At 42.8% G+C, this 12,795-nt stretch overlaps 1 protein-coding gene across 1 annotated transcript in view; it reads right to left on the bottom strand.

The window, feature by feature from the left end:
* The window catches only part of adgra2 (adhesion G protein-coupled receptor A2), a 41,831-nt gene extending 29,036 nt beyond the window's left edge, over positions 1 to 12,795 (bottom strand). The window contains 3 exon segments of the mRNA XM_037776704.1: positions 11,837 to 12,096; positions 12,098 to 12,154; positions 12,448 to 12,795. Of these exon segments, the coding sequence (XP_037632632.1) occupies positions 11,837 to 12,096; positions 12,098 to 12,133 (296 nt within the window). The 5' untranslated portion in view covers positions 12,134 to 12,154; positions 12,448 to 12,795.

The raw sequence follows: 12,795 nt of genomic DNA, 5'->3' as shown, positions 1-12,795 counted from the left end.
GACCGTCATTAGTGGCAGAGAATTCTCGGTCATGACATGTCACAGGATGTGTGTGTACGTGTGTGTGTGTGTGTGTCACTGGTACATGCAGTAGGTTCGCTGGTTATATACTATGCCTACCTTTTATTACAGGTTTTCACAATCCCTTACTCAGGACTTTCAACAAATCAGGGTACATTATTTACACGTTTTCACACAAATAGACCTTTTGACTTGACATAGAAGGTAAAACACAGGAGTTACTAATGACATTTATTTTCCATTTAAGTGTTCCAGTAATCCAGGACAGTGTGACTTAGTGAGGCACAATACCAGGACCCTGAAACTGAAGCAGCTAAAAGGGATTAAACCATCATTGACTTCATTATTTAAACTTGTGCTTTTGCTACCGTCAAAAATGTGTTCCCAGAAAAAGGCCTATTGTTTCGACGGCCAACACACATAACACATGTTTTTATACAGAAAGCATCCTGTGTTGTAGAGCTGTCCAAAGCTTTTCACTGCTGATGCTGTTGCTGTTATTATAACCTACAAGAACTGTACAACACTACGAAAGTATCATTATCTTCTCATCTTTCTCTATCCATGACTGTATGTTACTGGTTGTTGTCGCTGTCGATGTTTTAACCTGAATGCACAACAGATTTCTATTTCCAATTTAAAAATTAAAGATGAAAATGAAAGACGATGTTATTATGAATTGTGTTTATTCAGATTTTTTATCAAAATAACATTTTAGTGACTGTTTTTCCACCTTTTCTAGTCTACTATTGAATGTCTGTTTCCGTTGTAATAAAAGTTGGTGGACTATATAAAAACCACGGAAAACCATGGAAACAACCAAAACCAAATATTGGCATATCTCACACTCTTTTACATTATTTGTATATTAGGTTGTTTGAAATTGTTAAATGTGTGAAATTGTGGTTGGTTATGGTAGTTTTTCGCTTATTTCAGTGGCGTTTCTGTAGTTGGCAGCATCTGTATATAATCCAAAGGCAAGAAGTGTTCTGCAGTTTAATTTAGATGCAAGATAACATGTTTTCAGTCGAGTGTTTAATTTTGTCTCTGATGTCTGAGGTTTGGCCAGACTAAGTGTGGCTTTTTTGTGTGTTTATAGTTTTGGGAAAGTAAATTTTCATTTCAGGAAATGTGTGTAAGTGGGCTGTGGAAAAAAAATAAAACAGTATAAAATTCATATTGGCCAGTCTGTGTCAACCAACCCCAATATAATGAATATGGGGCGGATGGTTTGATTGTGTTTGGATTGTATATTATATGTTTGCTACTGTGCTGGCTGTGCGTGACATTATAAATTAGATTATGTTTCATTTTATGGTATGAAAATTAATTTTCAGTGACCGTACATTTTTGACTGGTGGCAGTTTTGGTGTCAGGCTTCAGTTGAAACCCAACCACAGTCTCTCAGTCCCTCTCTTGCTAATGGACACTTCTGCAGAGACAAGAAGAGGAAGGTTCAGGGAGGAGGAATGAAAAGAGAGCATAAGCAGAGAGATCTCTCAGACTGGGAGGTGGCTGTGTCATCTTTGTTGCAATAAGTGCTTTATAAGAGGCCTCCAGACTGCGCGCTGCACTATTCAGCGCTCGGGTCCGTCCAAATAGCTTAACCCTTTCGTTGTAAAAAGACGGAGAGCCACCGAAGCCGGCGGTCCCAGTGGAGCCCCCTTGCACCCTGAGCCTGTCCTCCGAGAGTCGCGGCACTGAGTGCAACAGAGGGACTAAACGCCCTCGAGCACAACAGGCACTTTAGCGGCAAATGCATGTCAAGATGTGAATGTGCCCATTGTGCCTGACCCACCGGAGGGCTTGTAGCAGCCACCAGGGAACGCTGCCAAGCTACAAGCCCCATTTACCGCCTGTCATGGAAAGGAGCATCCGTGTAATTGCATGCAAAATATTTTTTTTGTGAAATCATTTTTGCGAACCCCTGATTGAGTAAATCACTCGTCGTGCAGGGAGAGGAGGGCGAGAGAAGCCACATTAAAGGGAGTGGAACGGATTCTTGTCTTACATGTTAAAGCAACAAATAAATGAGTTCAGTGATTTATAGTATGTGGAGAATCTTGCATTACTTTGCTTTTATCATCATACTTTCCTCGCCTTGAGGCTAGATATGGGGAGTGAGCTCCTGCATCTGATATGTGCAACCACTTATTATAGAGTATACTGCATTGTGCTTGGGTTACCAGGCTGGGCCAGGGAGTAAGGCTTTGTGGTTTGTGGCCATGTGTGTGTGTGTGTGTGCAGATTTAGATGCCCAAGTGTGTGACCTATCAGATTTATTTATACGGAAAGTGTGTACGTTTAGTTCGACGTGTGTATGTGTGTGTGTGCAAGTGGTCCAAAAGCTACTAGTCTAAAATTAAAATCTGGGTTTTTGAAATGTCTCTAATTAGAGAGGGGAGGACTGAGGCCTATTTTGAGAGCTGTGGCCATGCACGCCCTTCCCATATGTGTGTGTGTGCATAGGCAAACAGGGCAACACACACACACAATACACACTCTGGAGAGGAAGGTCCCCCACTTCTTATTAGACAATTCATCGAGTTCTGCTAACAGGAACCCGTCCATGAAGTGTGTTTCTTGTGCCGTCTATACACAGTTTACTGAAGCCGGGCAACCAGTGAACTTTAAAGACGTAAACAAGTAGCTGCCATGAATATTAACAGCCAGAGAGCTCGAGTTGAAATACCGCCGCCTTACTGTAAAGTTTGCAATAAATTATTGTAATATTTAGAGTCAAAGACAAGTCAAGACAAACCAAATTGGAAAGTTTATGGCTGCAGAGCAGGAACACAATAGTCAGTTTAATCGCCGTCTAAAGTGTTTTTACACATTTAATGAGGCAATTGAGTGAATTTAGCCGTTTCAGACAGTGAGAGGAATGCGGTGTATGCCTGGCTAACATTGTCTCATTGTTCTGTCTCATAACCAGCCTCTGTTTTCTGCACTGCTGGGAAATCAGGCTGCTTTTTTACAAAGGGCTTGGCTAAAATCTCTCTGCCCCAGATACTCTCACGGTGTCTTCAGAGGCATCTGTGTGAAAGGTTGTGTTTTTGTGTTTTCTGTGTGGCCGCAGTGTTTTGATCGAGCGTTCCCGATCTTCGTTACTGCACGTCAACCAGTTCTGAATTTATTAAACAATCATATTAAGGCATGTATTATAGAAAACAATATGGTAGACCAACATGCTTTCCAAACATTGACTTGATTTCAGCTGAAGGATTAATTCACACTGTATCTTTAAACAGCGGTTTACTCCATCAACGCACATTTTAATAAAAGCTTATTGCTTTATTTCACAACTGGCTCCGTCTCTTTGATCGTGGTGGTAAACCAACTCGTACTTACAGGAGGAGTGATGGATAACACAAGTGTGGTGACAGATTTTTAATATCTTGTGGTTCTATGTGACATTAATAGCATACTCAACATTAAAATGGTTTTGGAGTGATGACAGAGAAATTACAAAGATAATTTGTTGTTGGTTGGTTTACATGTACTCAGATAATTAAGAGAAGTAGCCACAATCTATATTGATAAACTAAATACTAAAAATTGGATATGTGAGTGCCTTTGTGTTCATTTATTTGTCCGTTTAAGCTCAGAAATCTGACAGTAAATGTGAAACTGGTAGCTAAAAATATGTGTGATTGACTTGAGCGTTTGTTTTATGATACAGCTGAGAAATGTTTGAAAAAGAAGTTCCTTTCTATGGACGTCTAAAGAAAGATGAACGATAAGCTTAGCATAAAGACTAGAAACGGGGAAACCGCTAGCGTGGCTCTGTCCCAAAATAAAACATATCTACCAACATCTCTAGAAAGTACTTTGTAACATCTCGTTTGTTTCATAAGAACACAAACCAAAATGTAAAAACAATATGTTGTGGTTTCCTCCTGTCTTTATGTTAAGCTAAGCTAACTGTCTCCTGGCTCAGGCTTCTGACAGATAGAAGAGTGATATTGATCTTCTCATCTAACTCTTGGCAAAAAAAAAAAGCAAATAAAGGATATTTCTAAAAATGTCAAACTATATCCTATAGAGCAATGGTTCTCAACCAGGGAGGGAGTTTCAGGGGTCCCCAGAAAAATGGGGAATGGTTTATTTTCACTATTTAATTCAATATAGAAGTTAGCCCAGTGTGAATAAGACTCATAAGAGTGAGTATTCTGATCATAGGTGTCACTTCCTAACTATAAAACTCTGGTCTTGATCATGTCTAACAATCAAAATCTTTTCAGATGGAGGTTCCTGAAGCAAAATCTTATCATAATGGTTCCGTGACCTAATGTGTATCAATTGAGGCGTCCTTGACACACAAAAGGTTGAGAACCACTGCTCGAGCGAGCCAAAGTGAAACCAAAACTTCTGGGTTCTGTTCCAGACCTCATTTAAAATCCCATTTTGTTATAACGCAAAAAAAACAATCCAGACGAGTAGCGCGCCTGCTTGTTGTTGCCTGTTTTAGCGGAAATGCTTGTGTTTGGGAAGTAGTGAGCATACAACTGGATACATGAGACTTTGATTATACTGCATGGGTTGTGTGAGAGTTTATAAACGGATGTTTTGATATAGTATTGCTGTTTTTAAACGCTGCCCCCTCTTACTTAAATTCATCAAGAATTTTCTCTGTTTTTGTATTCTTCGTTCACTGTGGAGGTTCGTTCACTGGAAGGAAAACAAAGTTTTCTGCAAGATATCAAGGTAACGGGTTGAGTAATTGATACACAAATGATCATTTTGGGGGTGAAGTATTCCTTTAACAAACCATTTCCCATAAGCCCGAGACCTTTGTGGGTTAAACGTCATGGCTCGAAATGAGCGAGTCGAGGAGTCGCTGTTCCCTCAGACGTGTCTGTAATAACGGCGGGACATGATGGTGAAGAAATTTTAAAACAGCAGAGATTGCAGCTAAATCTAGGATGCCAAGTTGTCCTAAAATATGAATACTAATCTCCAGGTTCACTTTTTTTCAGAAAGACCTATTAGAGAAATGCTGAATAAGAGATTGCTCTTGTTCAGTCTGGGCTTTCTATTGTTGTTTCAATCATTTTATGCATCTCTACCCACCTTCTACCTCTGTAAGTAAAGTTGTATTATTCATATTGATATAAGTGGATATGTTTTTGTACGTGAATTATCTTAACCCAAGAGTAATCAAAAAGTCACTCAAGAGTACTCAGATTACATTAGTGTGTTCTGTAAATCCAGTAGATGACTGCACTATTGTCATGGTTCTCAAAAGAAAGCATATCCGAAACACACTCACACACACACACACACACACACACACAGAAGCCACAGGCATTCCCACTATAGACACCCATTATCTCCGTCTGTATCCATGTGTTGTCGACCCGGAGCAGGAACTTTGGGGGCCGCTGTGGTCGGACGCAGGGAGAGGGAAGTTAGCGCTGGCAAAGAAAAGTCAAAGTCAGGCATTTTTGGAGTAAGATAAGAAGAGAGCGGTGCGAAAGGAAAAACTAAAATAACAAAAAGCCACTTGGGGGTATGAGATTACTATGACAACACTTTCTCTCTGTTTTTGCCAGGTTTTGAAATATCGCAGCCTTTTATAATCAAGAAACACAACGAGGTGATGAGTGAAATACACATTCATCATCCAGACGGGCGGGTGGGCAGCTACAGTAGGTGTGCGGAGATGTCCCACTCCGCTCATGTTACCTTGACCTCCGAGGGCACGATAAAACCCAGGGCTTGTGTGGCATTGGCAGGTGCTGCAGCTGAGTATGAGGCTCCGAGTATCCAGTGTCGGGCCTTTGTTTGCTTTTTTGATTTATTGCTGACCGCTGCCCCACCTAACATGTGCAGAGGAGAAGCCGCTCCCCCTCCTCTCAACACTTTTCTCCACATAAATAAACCCTATCGCTGCAGGAATGCTTGATGTCCAACGCTCTATACTATACTTCGCTATTGGAATTCTCCCTGTGCTGATAAGATGACTGTTTAGGATGTTTCATCGACATACTCCCATCTCAACACATACTGACTCACAGACCCAACATAAACCACCAACACATCTGCTGGCCCTTTGGTATCTGTCCGCACATGGGCCACAAGTAAGACTTCGAAGATGTGACTCAGAAAATAAAATGAGGATTAAAAGGAAACGCGGATTCAAACTGTACCCAATCGATGATACTGATGAGGTGAGTTGCCTTTGAGTGAACGGAGTCACAGAAGACTCATAAACTTCAGTAAATGATAACAGACTTTGTGTGATGGTTGGTTATATGGAACCAAAAGCTTATACAAATAAAACTGACAAATGGGGGGTTAAAAAAGGCTGTCCTCTCCATCAAAAGCTCCTGTTAGGATGCCTTGAATAAGCACATTCTCAGGATTCATTTTGTTGTTTGAGGCTCCTAAATAACCTCATCAAACATGCTGAAGGAGTAGTTTGACATTTTGCAATCTTAATGAGAGAGAGATGAGAAGATAGATACCACTTTCACATGCAGTGGGCAACTCTGGGTCTGAAAAGTGAAGCCAATGTAGAAGTGCCTTAAATTTGCATTCTTTCTAATAGCCAGCAGGGGGCGACTCCTCTGGTTGCAAAAAGAAGTCTAATTGTATAGAAGTCTATGAGAAAATGAACTTCTCACTTGATTTATTACCTCAGTAAACATTGTAAACATGAGTTTATGGTCTCAATCGCTAGTTTCAAGTCTTCTCCAATACAGCATGATGTTCATTTAGTGAATTTTGGTCCCAGTTTGAGTCAAATAGACCATAAAGCAGGGGATGCTTTAGGGCGTGGCTACCTTGTGAGTGACAGGTTGCTACCACGACGTTGTCCGGTCTGGGAGTTGTCCACGTTTTTGTCTTAGAGCTTTAACCCTTTCACAGTGTGTTTTCAGTTCACGAACGTTACTTGTAACCTTTTCGGTTGCCTAGAAATGCCTTATTCAGCGTTGGGTTGTACTAAGCTCCACCCTCTCGTGTCACTTATGGTTGCAAAAAAACAAGATGGCGATGGCCACAAACCAAGAAGGCGATGGCCAAAATGCCGAACTCAAGGCCTCTAAATGTAGTCCACAAACTAATGGGTGACGTCACGGTGACTACGACCACCTCTTATACAGTCCATCCAGCTCTACATATAAAGCTTACAGCCAGGAGACGCTTAGCTTAGCACAAAGACTGGAAACAAGGGGAACAGCTGGCCTGGCTTTGTCCAAAATCAGCCTAAACTGCGAAGATGGCAAAATTAAACAATTTGCAATAATCTTTTACTATCATCCATGTTTATAGTCATAATCATAGTAACTGTAACTAAATCTGTCCAATCAATATGAAGCTACATAAAGACTTGAAGGAGGGGAAACAGGTGAAACTCTTGTTTTTTTGTATGTATTAAACAGACAAGATATAATGAGAGTGAGACATAGTGGTATCAATCCTCTCGTCTGACTCTTGGCAGGAAAGCAAATAATTGCAGCCAGTAACTGTTGCTTTAGAGAGCAAGCTCGTTCAGCAACAACCTCCCCAGTACAAACTGGAACTTTCACAACTGTTCATTAACAACGGTGACCTTTACTGATAAAAATATTACTGCCCTAGTTGGAATATTTTTATCTTGAACCCCTGACTACCAGCCAGCAACTTGCAAATACTGGGATCAAGTGCATCCGCGCAGGGAGCAACTGTCTTGCATCGCAGCTGTGTTGGGTGAGGGGGCATCAGGCCAAGGACGGGCCATGCTGACCCCCCACCCTGAGCATCTGTGCCCACGCATTCAGACTGGCACCCACCGCTGAGCCGAAGCCATCAGTCACTGACAACGATGACAACAAAAATACGCTGAGGGAGGAGTACGGTTTTGACTTGGGTAAAAACCACAAGCTATGAGACACCAGCACGTTCACACATAGACTGCCACTGTACATTCTCTTCATTTGCCTGTTACCCATTAAAACCCAGCTGCCACCACACAGCGCTGAGGAAAGGAATTACTGCTCTGTGTGTTCAGGGGCTTTAGGCTGAATGTGTATGATATGTATCCATTTTTTTCAACCACCAAAATGACAAAAGTTGCTCTTTTACACAGAAAAGACTAATAATAATAGAGACATGGAGCAATGCTTTGGAAGTGAAGCTATGCCGCTACACTGCTCCCTCCTCCTCCTCCCTCTCACCCCAGTGTCGAAGATCTGTTAGTCAGGGGCTGGGGAGATTTCAGTCTCCAGGGGCACATCCCTCTGAACCGCCTGCCAAGCTTCTCCTCTCCCTCCTCCATCCTCTGCTCTCCTTCTTTGTTCCCCCTCTTGGTTCCCTCTTCCCACTTCTTCTACTCCTTCACGCTCAACTTTGTCCTCCACTTCGGCCTCCTTTCAACTTCCGTCATTTATTCCTCGCTCGCCCCTCGACGACGGCACTTTTCGCTTTCACACTCTTATCTCTTTTCCCCTTCTCTACCCTTCCGCTCCTCTTCCTCTTCCAGTGATCCAGCTCCTTTGCAGCCGTGCATAATTAGGGCCTAAACACAAGCCTGCGCAGGCTCACATCTGGAAGGAGTTTGGACATGGCAGTTTCCTACCAAGACGACTAAATATTTAGGTTGAGAGTTACTGCGTGTGGATGAACTCATGATAGAGGGGGCGGGAAAGGGGAGAGGAATGGGGAGCTGGAGATAAAGAAAAAAGAGGGAAAGTGGGACAAGAAGACTCATGGCGGAAGGCTGAGAATAGCATGATGCATCATTAAACGCGTGATAAGTGTGAGTTTATAGAAATGGTGCAGTGTATAATCTGACACGCAGTAATGTAATCAAAGCGCAGCGCAGACAGCCTCGACGAGCCAAAGGAGGAGGTGATAATATTAGGACGACTGGTTGCTCCTTTATGGCTGGCAGGAACAACAAACAGCCAACTAATAGTTTTAATAAACAAATCCCCGTTGGGATTTCCCATGAGTCTGAGGGGCCTCAGCTGGAATGTTCACAGGGGCCAGCTGTTGTGCATTACACGTAGCAGCCGGCCCCGGAAGCCCTGGGCCTGGTGTCCTCCAGCCCTTGCCTGCCCAGCATGGAGGAGAGCATTCCTCCAGGCTGCCCCAGGAGACGGGGCGGCGAGGGCTGGCTGTCAGGCCGTCCGATGCAGGGAGAGACCGAGGTGGCGTAGGGCACGGGGGAAGGCTCCCCTGCTGCACCTGGGATACTGTCTGCAGTCTCCGGACGGACTGAGGAATGTCAGGAATAACACGAATATCAACACAACTTCTCACATTCCACATCTGGAGCTAATGTCATGAGCAACGATGGGAGCATGGGCACTTGAGGAACTCACCAAAAAACCTTCAGGAAAATGAACTTTCCAGACACCACAGAGTTCCCGGGCAGGAAAAGGTATACGGTAAAATGGCGGGCGGAATTGTTTGCTCCTCGTACACGGCCTCGTAAAAACTGTATCAGAATGCTAAACATCTGCACAAAAACAACTCAACCAAAATTAGTAGATGGTGGCGTGGGACGGAAGATTATCTTCAATCACCTCGACCACTGCCACCCTAGCCTCTTTTTTTTCCCCCTACGGTTTCCAGCAATGTGTTCCCCAGATGTTTATTCTGCCTTTATTAAGCAAGAAACATGAGGCCCTATAAATGGACTGCTGGCTGGTTTTAGCTCTCCTGGGGCGAAAATCCCCATACTTTACCTCAAATGATCGCTGCAGTGGGGCAGTTGAACATGTTTTTTTTTTTACTGTGCCCATGTGCAGCTATGATTTCTTCTACTGGGTCATGAGTCCAGACTAGAGACAGTAACATACTGTGGGAACGAGCCCAGAAAGTCTGAGCAGCTGTGAAGAAAGTGAACACAAAACAACCCCCAAAAGATGTGTCACTGATAGATTGGTAGTCCATCCGTCATGAAAGATAGTGTCTTTTGGCCCATGATGTGGCCCCTTTTAAGGTTTGTCCAGAGACAAATAACTGTAATTATAATATATATCACACTAAACTGGCCCAGAATCATAGCTGTCCAGACTCACCAAATAGTTTCAGTGTTTTCTTTCCTCACCATTGTGAGACAGGGTGTTACGGTATTAAAAGTAGGGAGCCAACCCACCAGTGAAGCACAGGGTCCGATAAGAAATACCCAGAATGTGTTTCTGTTTATTGTAGTTTTTGCAAAGTCAAGTCAGCTGGACCATGTGCGCAGGGCGGTGGTGGCGGGGGTGGGATGAAGAAGGAGCTCAGCTCGGAGCTGCCTGGCTGGATCAGAGTCAAATTTAAAGTGACAGAGTTGTGTCAAAGAGGCAGGGCCGCATGATGGCTACAGTCAGCCTGCCCTCTCACTGATCTTCGTAATGCATCACAGAGAGGCGACGCGCAGCCCCCCACTGCACAGTTAAACTAGATCAAGATGTAAACTTCTGACCTAACAAGCCTTATTACTGCAGCGAGTCCTCAATACAGTTAAACCTGAGGTCATGGGTTCACAGTCATGGGTGTGTGGGCCTGATCTCCAACACTGTACCCTCACTTTGCTTTCTCATTATGCATTCATGCTAATTGCACCATCAAAACTAAACACTCACCCAGTTAAGTAACATGGAAACACTATGGATCATCAGCCAATTATAGGTCACACTTACAAGGAGTAAAGTTCATATTGAAATAAGATTTGTATCGTGGAAGTACGTTCACTGCATTGTTTTTATATATTTGTCTTTTTTTAGTGTTTGATGCCAAAGATATGTTCAATGCTCTTATGATGATCTTCGTTTTGGAAGACAAAAAAATGTGTAAAGATATTAAAAAACATGCGCTTGCGTTGTTTGTTGGGAACCTGATCTTCTTATTGATGCGTAAAACTGCAAATATTACGGATTTCCGTCTGTTAATGTAGTTTATTTGGTACTTAAATTATAGTATAGACTTGTTTATGTGCCTAAAAGCAAAACTGAGTGGTAGAACACATCTACCAGAAACTTTAAAATCTGTTATTTTATATATGTGAAAATGACTTTGTCACTATAAACTATGCCAGCTTCAAATGGAGCATGATACATTTTTCTCATAGAACTATTTATGGGATATTATAGGAATACTGATGTCATACCAAGAGGACACATGTGATCTCACCACTCAGTGCCCCCACACACAGCTTGCAATTGGCCTGATCCCAACACTGTACCCTCACTTTGCTTTTTCCATTATGCATTCATGCAAATTGCACCATCAAAACTAAACATTCACCCAGTTAAGTAACATGGAAACACTGTGGATCATCAGCCAATTATAGTTCACACTTACTTTCACTTTAAACTATGCCAGCTTGAAATGGAGCATGATATAACTATTTATGGGATATTATAGGAATACTGCTGTCATACCAAGAGGACACATGTGACCTGACCACTCAGTGCCCCCCACACACAGCTTTGCAGTACAGGCCACAACAGGATGATCATAATATAGTGATACAGCAGTATGTGCAAACCATAACAAAATGTGATTGAAGAACAGTAAAGCTATTCACTGATTTTCCAATCATGCACAATGTACAAGCCTCACATGAGCACATCAGGTCCCAGAATTCAAGAAATACTGCATGAAACTGTTACTTATGATACTTTAGACAGTTGATCAGCAGTAAAGTGCTGTTTTTAAAGAATGCATTATAGTTCAGTTAAAAAACAGCCTATTTAACAGGTTTTCTTTTGTATTAACAGTGAAGCACTGTTTTTAGGAATAACAGGTTAATACTGTTGAAATCCTGCTGTAAATTAACAGCAATTGTTTACAGTGTAATATAGTGATAACAGCAGTAAAGTGTTTCCAGACTCACAGAGTGACGGTCCTGTTGGGCAGCAGGCTGCCATCCGGAGGTTCAGTGAGCTCCTCTTTGCTGCAGCTGATCCGTTTCCCCAGCGCCTGGACGCTGTGCGCTTTGGAACGCTCGTCCGTGCAGCTGCAGCCGCTGGTGGAGGCGAGCAGGCCGGGGCAGCCCTGGGAGAGCCGCGGCACGGAGGCGGCCAGCAGGAGCAGCATCAGGACCACACGCCGGAGGATGCCAACGCCGGCAGCAAACATTGTCAATTGGGCTGGTGGATGTCACCTCAGCTGCACCCCCGCCTCCAGTCATCCCATATCTCCACCATGAAGCCTTCAGGAGTGGGTGGGAAGAGGAAACAGAAAGGATCTTGAATGAGCTTTTTTTTGAATGAAACTTAAAGAGATCCTTAACAATGGACACGCATCATCCGGTCATTTCAGAAATATTCAGATGTTTTCCAAAGAGTGTCCCGTTATGTCATGGCATGCCCAAACTCCTTTTGGTCCAGATAAATTCAAGGGATGTGTTGAGTTTCATCCAAAACGTCTTCAACTCCTATAATAAACAAGCCCTATAATAAACAATCCCTCTTTTTTTCTGACTTTAAAAGTTGTGTTAATTACCTATAGAGAGATTTACATCACTTTTGGGAGTGCCCGGATTACTCTCCCCAATCTCCCACTCCAAAAATTAATCCAGGGGATCCAGATCATCTATATGAAGAAGCAAAGAAAAGAAAAAAAAAAGTACATCCTCAAACTTTTCTCAGTTGTTTCGCTGCTTTTTAAGTTTTCCTCAGTGTTTTTCCAGATCCCAAAGGTCTCCGTTCTCTCAAGGGCAAATTTAGACTAATTTAAAACAGGAAAAAAGTGTTCGGACAAGACTGTGAGCTGGTCTTGATCGGCTCCTGTTTTAATTCCCAAACATCTAGCGGTTTTCGCTGCTCGCCTCTCTGTCACACTCAGACTCAG

The sequence above is a fragment of the Sebastes umbrosus genome, chromosome 8, assembly GCF_015220745.1.
Source record: "Sebastes umbrosus isolate fSebUmb1 chromosome 8, fSebUmb1.pri, whole genome shotgun sequence".
NCBI classification, from domain to species: Eukaryota; Metazoa; Chordata; class Actinopteri; order Perciformes; family Sebastidae; genus Sebastes; species Sebastes umbrosus.
Note: the sequence above shows the minus strand (reverse complement) of the source record. Positions and strands in the feature narration are given on the sequence as shown.